This window comes from Erpetoichthys calabaricus, chromosome 1, assembly GCF_900747795.2.
Source record: "Erpetoichthys calabaricus chromosome 1, fErpCal1.3, whole genome shotgun sequence".
Classification (NCBI taxonomy): domain Eukaryota; kingdom Metazoa; phylum Chordata; class Cladistia; order Polypteriformes; family Polypteridae; genus Erpetoichthys; species Erpetoichthys calabaricus.
Window position 1 is genome coordinate 332814845 of NC_041394.2, and position 21297 is coordinate 332836141.

The 21297-nt window shown below is 39.4% G+C and overlaps 1 protein-coding gene across 1 annotated transcript in view; it reads left to right on the forward strand.

The window, feature by feature from the left end:
* The first annotated feature begins 1647 nt into the window (after nt 1–1647).
* LOC114666175 (zinc finger protein 721-like) overlaps nt 1648–21297 on the forward strand; it is a 48039-nt gene continuing 28389 nt past the window's right edge. Inside the window, exons 1-2 of the mRNA XM_051932664.1 lie at nt 1648–1745; nt 8454–9727. Coding sequence (XP_051788624.1) covers nt 9340–9727 — 388 coding nt within the window. The 5' untranslated portion in view covers nt 1648–1745; nt 8454–9339. The remainder of the gene's footprint in view (nt 1746–8453; nt 9728–21297) is intronic.

Consider the following 21297-nt stretch of genomic DNA (forward strand, 5'->3'; position numbering starts at 1 on the left):
CTTCTTCTTCCGCCATGCAAAGCGCTTGTTGTTATGACCAAATAACTCAATTTTTGCCTCATCAGTCCAAAGCACTTTATTCCAAAATGAATCTGGCTTGTCTAATAGAGCATTTGCATATAACAAGCGACTCTGTTTGTGGTGTGAGTGCAGAAAGGGCTTCTTTCTCATCACCTTGCCATACAGATGTTCTTTGTGCAAATTGCACTGAATTGTAGAACGATGTACAGATACACCATCTGCAGTAAGATGTTCTTGCAGGTCTTTGGAGGTGATCTGTGGGTTGTTTGTAACCATTCTCACAATCCTGCACATATGCCGCTCCTGTATTTTTCTTGGCCTGCCAGACCTGCTGGGTTTAACAGCAACTGTGCCTGTGGCCTTCCATTTCCTGATTCCATTCCTTACAGTTGAAACTGACAGTTTAAACCTCTGAGATAGCTTTTTGTAGCCTTCCTCTAAACCATGACACTGAACAATCTTTGTTTTCAGATCTTTTGAGAGTTGCTTTGAGGATCCCATGCTGTCACTCTTCAGAGGAGAGTCAAAGGGAAGCACAACTTGCAATTGACCACCTTAAATACCTTTATATCTCATGATTGGACACATCTGTCTATGAAGTTCAAGGCTTAATGAGTTAGTCCAACCAATTTGGTGTTGCAAGTAATCAGTATTGAGCAGTTACATGCATTCAAATCAGAAAAATGACAAGGGGACCCAAATTTTTGCACAGCCAGTTTTTCACATTTGATTTAATTTCATACAACTAAATACTGCTTCACTAAAAATCTTTGTTTGGAAAACACCCCAGGAATCAGATGTTCCTAGGAAATGAAAGACATACCAGTGTTATCTTTTTTGTTGAAAGTAGAGTCAATTATTATGCAGGCTGAGAGGGGTTCCCAAACTTTTTCATATGACTGTACCTGTGGAAGCATGGAGGTGTTTAGATGAGATGGCAGTGCAGTTTTTAACCAGATTGTTTAATGGAATCTTGTAAAGATTCTTGTAAAGATGCAGCTATATTTTGCGAATTTGTTTAGCAGCTTCGTCTATAATCGTGAGTCGCGGCTCTCAGCCGGCAATTTACTTGGTGTGGTAGGCAGCGACGGAAACTCTCGACTGCAGTCGTAGCCACCGACAGCTAATGCTCTAGTCTTATCTGAGGGAGGCAAAAGTTTACGTTTACGTAACATTATTGTACATTACACTGTTAATAAACGAATTCAAACTCAAAGGTGAAGGCACTAACGAGTTAGGATCCTTTAATTGTTATTTCTTTGATAACGTATTGCCTGAAGAAGGGACCTGAGTTGCCTCGAAAGCTTGTATATTGTAATCTTTTTAGTTTGCCAATAAAAGGTATCATTTTGCATTAAAAGTAATTAAACCTGCTCAAAAGCTTAACATGCTTTGGTTCCCCTACCACGCATACCTGTTCATCTTTTATCGGTCTTCCTACTACCGCTCTTTTCTTTTATTTGGTAGTACACTCTTCTACTATTGCTTCTGTGCCTGTTCTTTTATTTGGCAGTTAAAAACATGTGACATGGGAACGCAGGCACTGACCTCCTACGTCAGCGACAGCTGAATGTTTAACGGTCCAAGGCACGTGACATAAACACGCAACCCCACTGGTTGTTCATCGGACATGCGGAGTGCTGCAGCTGGACTGTTGCCTTCAGTTGTGTGACTAACTGAAGGTGTTTCGCTGTCTGGACAAGCAGCTCTTCATTAGACAGACGGTGGGTACTTTTAAATTATATGAAAGCCAAAAGAGGAAAAATGATGCCGAAGTTACAGATGGTAGTAATGGAACCCCGTTCTTAAGGGTCATCGTATTCTCAGTCGTGTGGTTCTTGCTTTGTTTAGGATGACGCTTGGATTGTCACAGAGTTGGTGTACACGCGCAGTTAAATTGAATAGAGAAATGAGAAACATGGGGTAGTTCTGTTTTTTAAAGTCTAATTTAACACCAGAACAGTCCAGGGGCACGTCTAATTTAAGCCTCTTACTGTTTTGTCGTACAGGTGTGTACTGATTGTCTGGGTGGGCCCGCATGGCCGCCCTGTTCCTTGGTCTTCGTGCACCTTTCACCTTCACAGTTTAGTCGGAGAGACGCCTGTTCGCTAATTTTGCTAGTGACCCTCCCGATCATGCACTCTTCGGGGTTGCATCAGCGCATATTCCTCATGAAAAGTACATTAACCTATAGCTTCAAATTTTAATAGGGGTGCGTTCTATCTTGGAGAATTTGATCATATTTACGATTAGATAGATAGATACTTTATTAATCCCAAGGGGAAATTCACAAATTAAAATTAGCGCATATTGTATTCTAATCTGTCTTTAACTTCTATTGCTGTGTAACTGGTGATTAAATTATTTAACGGTTATACTTAAAAGAAATATAATAAAATCAGCACAGTATATGGCACAGTCTTGGTCTGTATATGAGAAATGTGGTGTCACTTTGAGCAGTGACTCTGAAGGCATATTCAGTAAGTCGGATGTTCAGTTTTTGGACTCCGCAGCAGCACAGTTAGATGTATATTTAAGGAATCCTGGAGAGCATTCAGTGGGGGTTGCAATTTAAAAGAAATAGTATAAAAGAAATCAATATTTATGATTACTTAAAAGGAATTCACTGAAGAACACCTCTTATTAAGACTGTCTGTTTGGGTTGAATGCACAAATTTATGTAAATTTAATTTCTGGACCAATATTTTGTAAACTGTTTAATTTCTTTTATTTTCTGTAATTATAACAACTTGAATACTTTTTTTACTTCCAAGCAGTGTGAAAAATGCCCCTGATGACCATATAGACTTGTCAATCGGTGCCCAGATAATAGCCAATATAATGGAGCAGCTAGAAGCCCCCAGAAGTCTGACTAAAATTATAGTGGTACCTTGGTCCCTTTTTACTTGAAGAGTGGGACAAAGTCAGTATGTTACGCTAACAAATTGTTAAGACCTAGAGTCGGAGCCTTTTGTGTACATAATCACCAAGCACTGTTTTGAAATGATTTGTTTGTGGGATTCACCTTTGTGCAATTTATTCGAAGAAACTGACAACTACGGAGAATAATTAATGTGTTGGTAATTAGTAGCTTTTAACACTTATGTTCATGTTAGAATAATGAAGGCACTAGTTAGATGGTGCATAACATCCCTTTGTAATTTTTGTAGATCTCAGAATGTAATTTATTTTACATTGACAAATCGAATGAATGCTAGACTGGCCAGATTTTTTTTTTTTTACATTTAAAAATTTTTATAAATTCCTGCTGAGCTGAAGGTCAGGGGCCTCATGTATAAAAATGTTGCAAACACCCATTTCCATGCACACTTCAAGATGTATTAAAAACTAAACTTTGCATAAAGCCACGCATATTTTCATGGCACCTCCCCACCTTGTGTACACACTTTTTGCTTTGTTTTGCAAACTGGTGGCACCCAGCATCAAAGCAGTGCTACTGTTTCTATGTCATTTACCTTCTTTTTCTTATTTGCATCAATGATGCGAGATTTATCACGTACACTGAAATTAATTGCATATCGTTAACAAATTTAATTCACTTAATTGTAAGTAATCATTCTATAACAATATAATAGTGCATGGAATGGCCAAACTATTCCATCAACCATAGCTGCTTTAGCGTTGTTAGAAAACATTGTAAATGGAAGAATTAGAAGAGAATGTATATTTATAGATGATGATGATGACTGGCTTCTAAGTCGATTTCGATTTCCAAGAGATCTCCTCTTGGTGCGGTGTGCTGAACTGGCGCTGGCTTTATAAAGGCAGACTTTGAGCAATTCTGCTCTACTTGCTCCTTTGCAAGTTCTGTCCACTCTTGAGTTTTTAGCCACAGGAGCTTTTCAGCGTGAACTTACTGGCTGATTGGGTATTTCACAAACATTGCAGAGTCGCACCATGCCAGCTCTATAGGATGGTATTATCCTCATGTCATCCAGATAGATAAGGTTTCCTTACACTGTGGTTGAACTATGAAACATCAAAGTGCAATTTGCAGCAATGTCCAGTTTTTGAAGTGTAATCTGAGGGGTCAACTGCACACACATTGCTATTGCAATGATAAGTTACATCAGCCAGGGACGAATCACCAAAAGAATGAGCTGGCATTACATCATATATAGCAGGAGAACATATAAAAATGGCAGCTTTGCACAGTCGCAGGTACTTTTTCCGACTAGCGCAACAAAAGGCAAGCAGTCCTTTTAAGCACAGTGAGTCACCTCAAAGAGCCATGTAAATAGCATGGAATTGATCCGTTGTGGTGCTCGGCACCAACAGTACAGTATAAAGGTGCTTTCAGAGAATGAATTTATGTAAATAGAAAGCATTTCCACTCTAATGTGCTGCTCTATTCTCCACAAAACATGTATTGCATTGTGCAGACATGTAGTGTCCTGCTTGCCTGTACCTGAAGAGATGTGCTATGATGAACCTGGCCCTGACCCACCAAATAATCAGCCAAATTGGACAGCGTTACAACTTAGTTTGAATGTAATTAGCAGGATGTAAAATCAAGTAATCATAGGCAGCATTTATTTTTCAACCCATTCATTTAATTTGCGGTCAATATGACATAATACAGCCCATATATTGCTTAGTTCATTAGCCACATCACTTACAGCATCCACTATTGCATTTTGTGACTCAGAATAATATCTGTCAGCACAAAGTCAGATGGTCGCCCAGCGATTTCTGAGGCAGGAGTGTGTGCGCAGCCAGCACCTGAAGGTGTGCTCAGTACAGCAGCAATATCACCGCATCCTCGGCACAGGGGTCAGCTTTTGTAATATTGTCTGAAACAGAATAAACAGACGGCGGGCTGCGACTCACCTTTTCACATAATTATAACAAAGTGAATCCTTTTTACTTGCAAGCAGTATTAACTATGCCATGCTGGCATTGCTGGTCCATTTCAGGCCCATTTAGCTACACTTTCAAATGGACTTGGGAGCTTTGAAGCCTGTGTATTGTACAGTTCAGAAACTTGACCCAGATCTCGACCCAGAACAAGTCGCTATTTAAGAATGAGTGTGTAATTTTTCTTTTCGTTTGTGTGTGTGTGTGTGTGTGTGTGTATATATATATATATATAATATATTATTATACAGGGTGGTCCAGATCTAATTACGCAACTGTTCAACTGACAACCGTCTCCCAGCCATTTTGGAATGCAGGGCAGGTGCAGCCATCTATCCGCAACAAAAAGAATTTTAAGTGAAATCTCTATGTGCAGGGTAGGTGCTGTGAATTCGCTATGTAAAAAACTTAGTAAGTTCTAGCGTAATGAAAATTGCATAATTAAATGTGTGTGTGTGTGTGTGTGTATATATATATATATATATATATATATATATATATATATATATATATATATATATATATATATATATATATATAATATAATATAATTCTTTTCACATTTGAAATGGAAATTACATATGACCACATGATATGGAAATTACGTATGAAACGGAAATTACGTATGACCACACGATATGGAAATTGCCTGTGACCACAGAACATATTATAATACAGGAACTAGCCAGGCGCGTTCTGACAGAGAAGTTTTACTTATTTGTCCACGTGACTGTCACGGAAACTGCCACATTGTAACCTTTTTTTAGTTGGCAGAACTTGATAGTAGAAGAGATGAGGAAAACAGCTTTGCATCTTTCTACTATTTAACTGCGCCGAGCTGTAAACAATGTGAAGACGAGACCGCCTTCAGCTGCAAGGGGTCGTGAGAACAAAGTGGATGCTTTGTGTCGGGCTGCTCCGCCAAGTTGAGAGCTTTGCAGTTTCGGGCAGCGTCCTCACTTCTTGCACTGTTTGTGACACTTCAAGTCCCCCGTCGGCTCCTGGGAAATCTTTGCGAATGAGTGTAATCGGCGCCATTGAAGCAGGACTGTGTTTGTAAATTACCCTGCACTACTACTTACTGTCCCTTAAGGTAAGTTCGGATCACTAAAAACCCACAACATTCAAGGTTGCTTTTGTGATCAATTGTTTAACAAGTAAATCACAGGCATGTAGTGCAAGGTTGTCAGGCAAAAATTTGGATGATCACTTAGAGAAAAGGCAAGCAAAATGACACTGTGTTATAACACTGTGTAATGTGTTATAGCGCCTTTAAAATGTAGTTTACCCGAAACCACTCCAGTAGTGCTCAATGTATCTTTACTTCTTAAATGTTAATGTTTTACTGTTTAATAACTTATAGACTACATTTTATTTTTTTCCCTTGCACTCAGTGAGCGAAGCCACTGGGTAATCAACTAGTGTGTGAATATATATATATATATATATATATATATATATATATATATATATCCATCCATCCATTTTCCAACCCGCTGAATCCGAACACAGGGTCACGGGGGTCTGCTGGAGCCAATCCCAGCCAACACAGGGCACAAGGCAGGAACCAATCCCGGGCAGGGTGCCAACCCACCGCAGGACACACACAAACACACCCACACACCAAGCACACACTAGGGCCAATTTAGAATCGCCAATCCACCTAACCTGCATGTCTTTGGACTGTGGGAGGAAACCGGAGCACCCGGAGGAAACCCACGCAGACACGGGGAGAACATGCAAACTCCACGCAGGGCGGACCCGGGAAGCGAACCCAGGTCCCCAGATCTCCCAACTGCGAGGCAGCAGCGCTACCCACTGCGCCACCGTGCCGCCCATATATATATATATAATATATATAATATATATATAAATAATGAGAGAGATAGATTTATAACCCAGCAACAGGGGATGCACAAACCAGTGTGTTTCTTCATGCTGGTCCCAAGCCCAGGTAAATGGGGAGGATTACGTCAGGAAGGGCATCCGGTGTAAAATTTTGCCAAATCGATATGCGGACAACAATACAAATTTCCATACCGGATCAGTCGAGCCCCGTGTTAACAACAACTGCCACCAATACTGTTAGCCAACAGGGTGCTGATGGAAATTGGGCTACTGTTGGCCGAAGAAGGAGAAGAAGAGGGGGGGAGACGTGTCAGGAGGCAGAAGGAGAGGAGGAATGTAAATAGAGTTGAACTGAGGAACTTTAAGGCCTAACCGAAGGTTTATGGATGTGGTGAGAGAAGGCATGAAGGTGATGGGTGTAATAGAGCAGGATGCAGAGGACAGAAAGATATGGAAGAAGATGATCCACTGTGGCATCCCCTAACGGGAGCAACTGAAAGAAGAAGAATAATTAAAGAGATTTATATGTCTATCTATGAAGTCTATAAAAATGTAATGCATAATAAGAAAATCACAATCTCTTCCACATTTTAATATTATCAAACCCAAGAACTATGTACAAAACATTAATTTTATTTAAGGCAGCATAAGATGGAAAACCCTGTTCCTGTGAATGTCAAAGTTGACTGCGCATAAACTTTACATTTTCCAGCATTACTATACAATACTACTTTCGACACAAAAATCTTCCTTCATCCATATAAAGTTAGGTGGTTTCTTATTGCAGGTAATAATACAACAGCAAGTAATATGTTGATTTACCTTTAAATTAGCCATTGTAAGTAAGTGTTCCTTTTAAATTCTATAGCCTGTATAACACCATATCGTTATGGCCTGGTTTCACTCTTGGATGGGTGTGAGTGTGTGAGGGGAGAGTGGGCGGAGTCTAAAGAGAATCCAGACGACAGTGGCGTCATCTTATGGGCCTCATAGTGTCTCTGGTCACTGAATGAGCCTGAGGCTTCGGAGTGTGTCATCTGCAGCTGGAGTCTATTTGACTGAGGCTTCACTTGACTTCCCAAACTACCCAGAGGTTGATTTTTCTCCAGGCTTTCTGCGGACTGCAGTTTTTTGTTTTCCTCTTATCTGTCAATCTCAACAGTAATATTAATGGATATATATAATTAGGATCAATTTGATTAAAAAAATGCTTTTTTTTTTTTTAAACTGTATGCTTAACCCAGTTTGCATGTTATGAATACATTATTTGTTACTGATTTTTTTTTTTTTTTTTTTTTTTTTTATTTAAAACCTGTAAGCCTGTTGCAGTTCTCTGAGCCACTACTCGGTGCAGAGAGCTATACAAAAATAAACTGAAGAGCAATGAAGATTTATAAGTATATGTTTGTTCTGAGACAATTCTGCATTGCACAAGTTAAAGGCTAAATCATTTTTGGCAGATTTCCTTAGTTGAATACATAAATGGATAAACAACTATTTAAGAAATGGTGACTGTATAACACCTACAAGTGAAATAACTGAGTGTTAACTGGAGTGCCTCATATTGCTAATTGTTTTAAAGTCATCCCTATGAGGCCAAATCTGGAATAATGGGTGCAATTTTGGAGCTACGAGGAGAGGTTGAAGAAGATGATTAAATGTTTTTGGTTTAGATTTTAATATATTCTATTCTGTTCTATCCACAGAGAAAAAGAGAAGCTGCCGTTTCCAGTCACACAATAAAATGAAGGGAAGTGTCTGGCTATCCAGCAGTGAACATACATGTAAATAAACTGACCTCAGAAGAGACGAATAATGAACAGTGATGTGTGAGGCGCTGTGCAGATCAGCAGTTGTTCTGTTGGTTGTGTGCTGCTGTTGTTCAGTTTCAATTAACCGCACAAGGATAATAATTCTTTGCATTTATATAACGCTTTTCTCACTACTCAAAGAGCTCAGTAATTGCAGGTTAAGGGCCTTGCTCAAGGGCCCAACAGAGCAGAGTCTCTTTTGGCATTTATGGGATTCGAACCGGCAACCTTCCGATTGTCAGTGCAGATCCCTAGCCTCTGAGCCACCACTCCGCCAAGGACAGAACCAGAAAAGAGCTCCAGCTTTTACAAACTGTAACGATAACCAGCTCAACAGTAGGATATTAGCCAGCTTGAGTGAAGAACACAGTTTGTGTTCAGCGTGATTGGGGGGGGCCTACATTTTGTATAAGGTGGGCTAACAAAGCCCTTTCAATCCTGACGTTCACCCATCTGTAACCTTACAGACTGCTTGTATCTGTAAGTGCTGTTCCTTGGTAAAGACCCTGTAATTCTTTGAGAGGTAAGGGCAAAAACTTGGGAAGTCAAAAGTCCAGTCCTGACACTGCTGGACTTGGGCATTCTTTTGTTTCTAATAATTGGAACTGTTAGCTGTACTCAGTAAAGACAAACTTACTAGGCATCTTTTGGGGTCATATCCTTTGTCAGTGGGAGGAACTAAAGTAGTGTGCTGAGGGAAGGACCCCCATAAAGGTAACTGCAACATTTAGGTGTGAGCACCCCTTGGGAGAATCTGACACAACACAGGACTCTCCTTTCCATGTATGCTATGGAGAGCAATATAAATATGGACATTAAGGAAGAAGACTGCAAATGGGAATCTGTGCAACAACAGATGACAAGTTATGGCCATGACAATGAGGAGGATTATAAATTGAGACTAATAATCATTAAAGAAGAGCCCGACCCAGCACCTGATACAAGAGATTTTCAAAAAAGCACAATTCTAAGACACATCAAGACAGAAAATATTAAATCAGAGTCTGTCTCTCAGCATCCGAGTCCAGATGAAGGGCTAGCTGGACCAGACGTCACAGAAAGTAGATCTCGGTCCTTCCAGAATCATTCTGTCCAAGTGAAGACCGAACCTTTAGATTCTACCATGAGGGAGACTGAGAATGCAGCATGTTCAGCGTATTCAGGAGAAGGTAAGAGATAAAAAATAATGAAAGTAAAGCTCAGTGTGATCTACCTGAAGGTCCAGTCCAGTCGTGTCCACCCCCAAAACTTGGAAATGGAGGTGTTCTTTGAATTCATAACTAATAACTCAAAAAGATGTTATAAGCAGTTGGCACTGCTGTAAAGTTTAAACTGAACAGGTCATTTATCTATTACTGGTTTTTTTTATTTCCCTGAAATGCTGTGAAATGACCACAGTGCCATAGTTTACCCTGATTTACCCCAGGTAAAAATTCACATATGAATGTGGTCTGATTCCAGATGTTAAAATCACCCAAAGCATGTTCTCTCTTCAGCTACATTCTGACCTTGCTGGAACCAACAGTACTATACAACAGGTCACACAACTAAAAGAAATGTCCCTGAGCACCAAAAGGAACTTGAGTAAGAGAAATAAGTTTGAGGGAAGCTGATTGGGTCAGATCAGATTGATTCCTTTCTTTAAAACCAATACTACTAAATGTATGAAATATGGAGTCAAGTGATCTGTGAATCTTTCAACTGCTGTATCAAACAATACAAGATCAATGCTAGGAACAGAGACTTCATTCTCGACACATGTACGATATACAAACCGAGGTGGCGACTGTAGGCATTACCACAAGAGGCCCCGTCTCCTAATCCCAGACTGTAAGTGACCACCTCTGCATGCTACTTCAGCTACTATAACTGAGAACCACCTCGAAACACTCAAGCCAAACACAGGCCCCCTGCCCATTCCTGATACCCATAGACTGAGTGATGATGGAGCCAATCACAGATCTGAACAGCAAGAACCCCACGGGCAGACTGGGGCCTTCCATCCTTTTAATGAGTTGTGATGATTCAGTCTCTGTCTACGCTTTATACAAATATAGTCGATAGCCTCTAGTAAAAGCACAACAATATAATAAAGAAAACAACAATTGCATAGTACCACTACACCATGGTAGACAAATATCTTTAGTGATCATTCCAGTAAACCTCCAAGAGTGTGTTCAAGCCCTCCACCTGTCACAGAAATGCACTCCAGTCAGACATGTCTCCATCCTACTCCTTTTCTTGGACTCTTTTCTAACAACAGTGTAACTTACCATTTTCTGGGGTAGCGCAAAGGTGTATCGGCTCACAAATTTCTTTCAATCTCTTTTCATAATATATCAAGCAGTGTCCTTTCTCTGCTCTTTGAAGGTTTGGTGCTCAGTCCAGGACTGGCTTCCATATCCTTGAATTGATTTAAGTTGGTTTGAAATAATAACAAAGTATGGTGTGCAGTTGTACACATTGTGGAGTACAAGTCCAAGGAGGTTCTGCTCAAGCTTTATAATGCGCTGGTGAGTCATCATCTGGAGTGATGTGTGCAGTTTTGGTCTCCAGGATACAAAAAGGACATAGCAGCACTAGAAAAGGTCCAAAGAAGATCAACTGGGCTGATTCCAGGGCTATAGGGGATGAATTATGAAGAAAGATTAAAAGAGCTGACCCTTTACAGTTTAAACAAAAGAAGATTAAGAGGTGACCTGATTGAAGTGTTTAAAATTATGAAGGGAATCAATAGAGTGGATCAAGACTGTGAATCTAAAATGAGTTCATCAAGAACATGGGGACCAGTTGGAAACTTGTTAAGGGTAAATTTCACACACACAGGAAGTTTTTCTTTACACAAAGAATGATAGACACTTGGAATAAGCTTCAAAATAGTGTGGCAGACAGTAGGACTTTAGGGACTTTCAAAACTCGACTTGGATGTTTTTTTGGAAGAAACAAGTGGATAGGACTGGTGAGCTTTGTTGGCCTCAATGGCCTGTTCTCGTCTAGATTGTTCTAATGTTCATTCGTAAGAAAGTGTTTAATCAAAGTTCATGAACCTTAAAAAACAACCGAACTGCTACGACTTGTCAAAATCCAAAATGCTATAAACTCTTTGCAAGTCTGAAATAGCTACACATTCAGATGGCCATCCAATGACACTTTGTAAAAAATCTGTCTCCAACGATGTCCCTGTTTTTTTATGTTTGACTCTGCACCAGACTCTACACCGGGTATTGATCATTGTTTTTCCAAAGAGTAAATTCCTCTCGAGTGTTCATCTTTCACACCAATCTCATTACTGCATAATGACTTTAATATTCTGGATGAAGCTTCAGCTATAAGAATAGAGAAAGTGCTGTCTTCAGTAATATCACAAGATCAGACTGTATTGGCTAAGAGTAGAAGTTGACTCTCAATCCTTTGAAAGTTGCTTAATGCATTACAGTATATCTCACTTCACTATCTAAGCTTCTGTCTGGAAGCAGAAAGGGTTTTTGACTGAGTGTAACGGAGGTATCTCTTTATCATACAGCTTTCAGTTTGGACCTAGTGTATGTGCTTAGATTAAGTTACTGTATTCTAACCCAGAAGCCTCTGTTCATTTAGATTATATTAATTTTGATTATTTCACATTAGAACACAGATTCAGACTGAAGAAAGGTGTTTTGGAGCACAATGCGGCAAACCCCGTATAATTAAGCAAATGGGAAAAAAATGTGCATGTAAAAAGCAAAATGAGTCGTTCTGACAATTGAATCAGGTAGACTGATCAAAAATACCTTCTTGAGGAAGAGACGGGTACAGGTGGTTGGACCCCGGAAGTGATGTCACAGATGGAATGGTGTCAGTCTTCATTTCTGTAGAGGGAGGTCATTATTAGACAGCGGCACCTCATGTCTTGGTGAAGAGAGTTACACTCACTCAAGCCCTTAAGCTGTTCTGTATGTGCACGTGTGTGACAAGGGAGTAAATAAAGGAATGAGTGGAATAAATAGCATCCCTTTATGCTGATGACATGGTTCTCTTCATTATCAATCCAAACTTATTTGTGTCAATCATATTAAATATAGTGAGTGATATGCGGGGTTGTGAGTTCAAAACTTTTTAATAAGAGCATACTTTTCCCAATCAACTCACTTGCATGCCATGTTAATCGTCTCAGAGTGGGAGTTACAGCCACAAATAAATTTAAATATCTGTTTAAATTTAACATGTGCAACATGATAGCCTGCATCAAAGACGATTTGAGATGGTCACCTCTTCAGTTGCCTTTAGCAAGGAGAATCAATATTGTTAAAATGAACATCCTTTCAAAACTCTTGTTTCTCTTCCAGAAGATCCCCGAATGGCATAAATTGTTTTTAAGAATGTTTGCTGCAACTGTCAATTCATTCAAAAAGACCACAAATTAAAAGAATGATATTGCAGAGACGCCAAGCAGAGGTTGCCCTCTTACAAAGTTGTTATCATTCTATCTTTGGGATTGTAGAAGGCATCAGAAGGAATGTATTAAGGAGTTGTTGAATATTCTCTCTTTGAGACTCTAGAAGGAATCAGATAGTAGTAGTAGAACTGCACCTGGGTTATTATTAGAAAGGAAGTCTTGCTTGTTTCTTCTATGTGTAATTTTTCTTGAAACTTAAATTTAGAATTCCCACAATACACCTTTTTCTGCTTATAAGTTAGAAACATTGCTGTAAGGGATTAGCCCAAATTCCTTTATCATTCATCTACATTTACTCTTAAGTATAATGTAGCACATAATAAGAACATTTGTGGAATTTCTGGACATTTTCAACATATTTCACCTCTAGGCGATCTTGGGCAATAATAGGAATGGTAGCTGGAGAAGTGTTAGAAGTCAGTCATTTCTGATCTATAATCTTTGTTCACTGTGGGGTAATTCATCTTTATATCGTGTATCATATACACATATACAAAAGGCTTGGACACAAGTTTGCTGTGTACAAAGGGTTTAATCATGTGAAACTCTTTACAAGTAAGTGTTTCCCACACCACACCCACAGTCTGTTTCTCCAACTCTCTGTAACTTTGTCACCGCTCCACCAGCAAGCCTTCCTCCTCCCTACTCTAGCTCCCTGTGCTGAGGTGGGCAGCTTCTTTTATGTAACTACCGGGAGCAATTCTGGTGTCCCGAGACTGTGGCTCAGAAGCATTTCTGAGTGGGCTTGGAGCATGACCAAGTAGGGCTCACTAGACCCCTCAACACCCTCTGATGGCACCCATGGAACCCAACAGGGCCATGCCAATAAACTACAGTTCCCACTGTGCTCTGTGGGAATCCTTACTGGTGCCTTAACCTGGTGCGATGGGGCTGACGGTGCCCAGAACAAATTGTTCTTCCAACAAACTGGAGTCCCAGCCAGACAAGGATGCTGGTGCTATTCGGGCTAGGGTGACAATGCCAGCATGATGCCTCTCACAACTAATAAAGGCCTCTAAAGCTACCCAGTAAGTTAGTCTATTGAGAAAAGTTCTCTTTTCCACCATCATCGATTGATCGCTTTCTTCCTCAGTTTCGTCCTTTTCCTTTTAACTCTCCCTCTTGCAATAAGCCCATTTCTTTTTATTCAATGAGTCATTTTCAGCTGTCGGCTGGCAATCATTAATTGGCACTTGTGCATGCTGGCACATCCAACACAAGCTAAAATGGGATGTGCTTTCACTAAAATGGATTCAAAATTAAAACAATTCTCACCTATTTATGCCCTCCTTACTTTTCTCACAACATATTTGAATATATTCAAACACAGATTAAAAATACTAAATGCTACAACATGTATGGTTGTACTTAATGTGCCTTTGTATGCGTCATTATTGTTGTTATTTTTTGCTTGCAGTGCATCCGCAAAGCAGGCAGTGCTTATAAGTAAGGATTCTGGAGAAGTGATTCCAATCTGTTGTTAGTACACCCGTTACCTAAAAATCTGAGCAATGCAATAAAAAAATGATGAATGAAAATGCTGACTGTGGAAGTGATGTGGAAAACACTCCCAAAATATTGTCCTAGCCTAGGAAGGTGTGAGAGAAGGAGAAATGGAATCGGCCTCTTCACCCTGAATGTTGGTGAGTGGGCCTGAAAAGAATTGTTGGCATCTTCATGGGCCACCACCACTGCCACACCACTAATATATTCAGTGGCAGAATGCACTCCCATTAGCTTTGTCTCCTTTTCAGCTCATAAACTCTGCTCACTCCACTCACCCGGTGTCGGAGGCAACCTGTATGCCACTCTTTTACTTGATCCAAGAACAGGGTCCCCATCTGAGTCTCGCTGATGGACTTAAGCAGGCAGGAGATGAAATCAAAGTGCTTCCTTTTAGTGCTGTGACTGTACCCCCCGCAGCCCACGCTGCTCACTTACCTGCTGTATAGTTGGCCTCGGCTGGTATTCCCATCACCTCGGACAGTCCACACCCACTTGTGGACCATGTCCTTCTCCAGTTCCGCCAAGAGTTCTCATTTATTAAACTTTGAGTGGATTTGGGTGTGAAAGTATGCATGTGTCAAAAAGCAGGAAAATGCAAAGGGCAAAAAAAAAAAAAGTCTGATTTATAAAACCTGCCATGAGCACATTTCTACCCAATTCACCTTTATAAATAACAACCATTTTCTAAATGTGTATACGTGGATATACCTCAAACCTCACCCTGACACAACCATATACAGTGGAACCTTGGGTCACGAATGTCTCGGACCGCGTACAAATCGGGTTACGACCAAAAAGTTCACCAAACTTTTGCATCTGTTCACGACCATACACTCGGGTGATGAACAAGCCAGTTTCCCTTCCGGTTCGTACGCGGCGATGATTTCCGCACATGTTCAGTCCCTCCCTGTGCATTGAGCGAGCGAGAGAGAGAGAGAGAGAGAGAGTGAGAGCGCGTGAGTGAGCGTATATATATTTACATACAGCTCTCTACAGTCTGGAATGGATTAATTGTATTTACATACAATCCTATGGGGGAAATTACTTTGGGTCACGACCAAATCGGGTTGCGACCAGAGTTTTGAAACGAATTACGGTCATGACCTGAGGTTCCACTGTATAGAACATGCTAATCAACCTCATACATATACAATTATGAGGCTACAGAGCTTCATTGGCTGGTATTATACTACTGTTGTGCGCTTTTCATGTGCAGCATTGTAGTGCCTTTCCTCTGCACTGTGGAGATTTTGGAAAGGCGTAAGGCGCCAGCGTCTGAGTGGGTACTGCTATCAACTGTAATGACATGATTGCTGTTCCAATGAATAGTACAGGCCATATGAAAAACTGAAGGTTCAGCCCGGCACTTTACCAACAAGCCAGCCACCACGTAGTGTACCATCAAGTCTACCAAATGCTACTTTGACTCAAAATGAATGAATGATGGGTTGTCCCAGGCTACCGAGCCATGACGTTTGTCAGTCTCATCTTGGCATCACAGATGACTTAGCATCATCTGGTTGCATTTAACAAAAGCATTTTCAATCTCGCTAAATGCCCTTATTGAAAAATGAGTGTAGTAAATTGCACCAATAGGAAAACCAGACACTGCTGCCAATTGCCTTTTTATGTTGGCAAAAACCTGCTGATTTATACACTCACTGGCCTCTTTATTAGGTGAAAGGCAAAAGAAAGCTGATTTCAGTGATGTTGAACGTGGCATGGCTGTTGCTGCCAGACAGAATGGTCTGAGTATTTCAGAAACTGCTGATCTACTGGGATTTTCATGCACAACCATCTCTGGGGTTTACAGAGAATGTCTGAAAAAGGGAAAATATCCAGTGAGCAGCAGTTGTCTGAGTGGAAATGCATTGTTGATGCCAGACGTTATTATTATTATTACTATGGGGCTTTGCCCCCTGCTTGCTTAGCTTGCCAATCCCCGGGTGGGCGCTACATGCTAGCCATTTTGCGGCTCTGCCGCTCGAGTATGGGGATGCAGATGTACAATTTTAACAGATGGTTATTTTCATAGGAATTGTTACATATGCATAATAGAACTAACTATTTTACATTACAGTGAGTAATTAATCATAGTAAAAAATAGTAAAACGTAATAATTTGAAAGAAAATTATGTTTCATGTTGTGTTAGAGGTATTTGTTGCATTATACATTTTTGTTCTGTTTGGATTTGATATTAACACGCAAATACATTTTAAACTTACACTTTTACTGTAAAACTTCAGATATTCTACTTGATATTGTAAGCTGATGTTTTCACCTTCCGCACCATCACCACCAATTGTTTCAGCATAGTCTATTGATATGCATTTAACCAATTTGCCATGTAACCGATCAACAATTTTCATGTTAATTTGTTTGACTTCATCATTTCTCGCTGCTAGGATTGCCCGTGTACTCATTTCTTCTGTTGATAACTCTTCAAGGTGAAATTTTTCAGTAAGATTTGGACATAATAGGCCTTCTTTAATTGGGAACTTAAAGTGAAGAAAATGTAAATATTTATAAGAGCTGAGAGTGCAGGAACTGTGTCTGTCAAAAGCATCCACACGAATGAGAGGTGAGAGGACTGTGGGCCGATAACTGGAAATGGTTGACAGGAGGGTGGGACTTGAAAAAATCTCTTGGCAATAGTCAAGATTTTCTTTTATAATAGAGAGATTATTATTACTGGTGCCACAAAGAAAGTAAAAACTGCAGAAGAAATTACCTCATAGAGCATTGCTTTGTGACTTGTTATGCATATGGTATGCAGTCTTACTGCTTCAGATATATTAAATATTTCTTAGACACTACAGTACATTTTATGAGCAAATGGCCACAGTGACCATCTATCCATCATGGTCTATTGATGCTAACACATTTAATTTCGGACTTCAGTGCAGATTATATATCTCCATCATGTGCTACTTCCAAAAATGTTAAGAAATACAGGTGGAATCCCATTGTAATAAAATTCATGGGACCATAAAAAATATTTAGTTATTAGGGAAATTTCATTATAACAAATACGAGGAAAATATGTATACTATTGTGACTGGGGTCAGCGATGATTCGCCATCTCTAATGGCAGAGGCACAAAGACAGCTACTCTGCTGCATCTTAGCACGTAACGTGCTTGTCACGAAATGTTTAGAACATTTAACACCCAACCTGGACTTACCTTTCTGTCTCTTGTGTAACTAACTCTGTGACCCTAGCTTGATAATATAACTGTATTAAAAAAAATGGTGCTTCTTAATTTGCAAAAAGTATTTTATTTGAAAATGAGACGTTAGATGTGACTTTTTTTATATAAATAAAGGTAAGAATGCAGAATGAAAACGTACGGAAGCCGAGAGAGGACGTTCAATATCATTATTTATTTTAATTGTCTCCTTGAGATGACAGGCTAATTTTATTGAGATGTCAAGAAAACAAAAATTTATTTTCTTGAGAAAATAAAAAAATTGTATCGCAATCTCAACAAAATGTAACTTAACCTTTGCTTCTGGTATCAGGCTCGCTTAGATTGCGACACCTATACAGCTGAAGCTTTGCTAACCATTTTCTTAAATGACGGACACTAACGTTATTATTTTCTAAACTAAGGCATAAACATATTTCAGCCTGTGTCAGCCCTTGATTGAACAAAAATGTGACGTGGTGATCAATACAGTTCTGCTCTTCTGTCATTTCAAACAGGACGTGGCTTCAATAAGCTAAACATTAAATGTTAGATCCAATTATTTCATAATTTCGAGAAAGCAATATCTTTTGTTTTATCAAGATCTCGATAAAATTAGTCCATTATCTCGAGGAAACAATTAAAAAAAATAACAATATTGCATGTCCTCTCTCAGCATCCGTAAAAATGAGATGTTAGATGTAACTTTTATTTATAGAAATAGAAATATGCTTCTATTTTTTTTTTTTATTCAGGTCCTAGCGCCCTGTCTTTAACTTTGTCTTCTATATTTTTTTTTCGATCCTTCAAAATTTTTCACAGTGTTGAATTCTGAATGCTTTTGCCATGCCATGCGATTTTTTTTTTTTTCTTTTCATTCCGGAATCAGCTTTTTCCAGGATTGTTACTTTTTCTTTCAGTGTATTTTGCATCACATTATTACCTTCAGTGGCCATTTTTGGTTGAAAAAACTTTCATTATACTGAAATTTACACTTTGTTAAAATGAAATCCGTTTAACATTATGTTGTATGTCTGTCCAGGCCAACAAAAAGTATACGTTATTATGAAAATGTCATCACTTTGGTATTGACTATAACAGGATTTGACCTGTATTAACTGCAATTAGCCTTAACCCTAACCGGTCACAACCAACAACTATCAGTAGCACTTCAAACTAAGACATGGCATACGGACAAAAGCAGAAATGTGCGTATGCACAAAAAAATCCAGATGCATAGATCTGTGCAAACGCCAACTTCCACATTCTCCGCTACATTAATCCCGGTCAGCATGAAAAGTTAAGCATGTGCACGCGCCTGCTGCCCCACCCCAAACTCCTCCCAGAATTACACGTCTTTGAAAATGCAAATCAGTATAAATAGCCCTTTAAGTTCCACGTTCTGTGAAAAGATAATGGCAAAAGCACAGGGGGAAAATAGAAGAATTTCTGCGAATACCAAGTGGAGGAAAGGAAAACATACTATTTATTGGTTTAAACAGTGGTATAAACAACAAAAGGAAGTTGATGGAGTGACATAGAGTGTCGAAGAAACTCAAAAGCTCAAGTTCACAAAGTCGCACAGTGCCCGAAATAAAAAAGAAGTCAGATATGAAAGTCTCCGTGAAAAGCTGAGTCGTAGCCCACCGTCTGTGTGTCATATGAAAGCTTATTAGGGTACAGAGAAAAAAAAAAATAGGCACACAGTGGGAAAAAAGCACGAAATGTCTATTTTAATCTTGAAATTTCCACTTTAGTCACATAGTTTATTTTGTCATTAAAGTAGAACATCATAAACTTCATCTTAAAATCGTTTAATTTACTACTTTCTCAAATCCCATCGTAACTAAAGTAGCACGTTAAATGCTTTGTTTTGTACTTGATCTTCTATGTGCTGTATGTGTGTGAATCACTATGTGCTTCTTAAACAGGCTTTCTCTTCGTCAGACAGGACACAGAATCCATTACATTCATAATATTACAGCTCTCTGAATAATTAAAATACTGAGATGTATATGGGATATCATTTTCATGATGATAGGAGTTAAAGCATGTTATTAAACATGGGAACACGGTGGCACAGTGATTGTTCATGCCTCATGCAAGATGCTTGCTACGCTGTGCGCGACATTCAGTGAAGTAATTTATTGCAGCAGTACTGTCTCTTTCAAACGTACTAACCCCCAATTCCTGTCCTTACTTTTCTTTCTCCAAGTACCCAATCGCCACACAATCAGCTCTGTAATAGACATCAAGCCATCTGTAAGCTGAGAACGGCGATTCTTCAAAACCTTTAAGGAACATTGAAATGTCTTTGTAGTACATGTTTAATTATTCTATCCGTCTATCCTTCCAGTGTCATGTCAGCCCCAGCAAGAATACAGCACAAGGCAGGAACAATCACTGAAGGGAGCGCCAGCTCGTTGGTAGTGCTGCAACACCGTGTCCTCACATGTTTAATTATTAAAAATATAGATTATTTAAATGATGTTAACATTTTATCTGTATAATGTAATAAATATGTTTTGCTGCATTTCATCTTATAAATGATATCGTCATCATATGTAAATACACGCTTTATAGGGTGGCTCAGGTTGTGCAATATTATAACCATATCGCAAGTTTACAGTGAGGTAATTGTACTTATAAGTACAAACAGTTCTACAAGGAGCACTTGATGGACTGATTGACTGCATTTATAGTTCTTGGGATGAAACTGTTTCTGAACCGCGAGGTCCATACAGGAAAGGCTCTGAAGCGTTTGCCATATGAGAGCAGTTCAAACAGACAGCATGGCTGAGGCAGCATGTGCTTGATGCTGTATCCTGATAATTCTCTTTCTGATCAGGTGCTATAGAACTGTGATTCCACACTCCAATGCAGTGATATAAATACTCCAAGTGGTGCAGTGAGAGTAATATGGAAAAAGATGATCCGCTGTGGCAACCCTTAATGGAACAGCTGAAAGAAAAAGAAGAAGAAGGTGCAGTGAGAGTAACAACGCTTAAGCAGCTATGGTATTTGGAATAGTTTGGCCATTCCATGGACCATTATATTGTTACAGGTTAAATACAATCAGATGCCTTAAACTAATAAACAATATGCGGTTAATTTCAGTGTATTTGGTAAAGCCAAGTCAGGCATGTGGACCTAAACAAGAAAGGGAAACCACACTGGAACAAAAGCACTGCTTTGACGCTGGGTGCCGCCAGTTTGCAAAACCGAGCTGAGAACTTGTGTACAGCAGGGTTTGAGCTACTGTGAAAATGTGCATGGCTTTATGCCAAGTTTAGGTTTTAAACATCGCGATTTGAGCGTGGAAACAGGAGTATGCAACATTTTTGTGTGTACGTACCATTTATACGAGGCCCCAGGTGTCTGTTGAAGCGATTTCAGCTGCCATAAGCCTATTTGGGCTTGTTTTTTTAACTACAGGATATTGTAAAATGCCATTAAAAAAATGTTTTATGTACTTTACCATTATGTGTAATTAAATTTTATTATCTGTTATTTTTTATGATGTAATGTAATAATGTGAAAACTGACTGTTTGAACTATTTAAACAAAAAAATAAAAATGGCTTAACAGTGGCAACAAATACAAGGCAGGA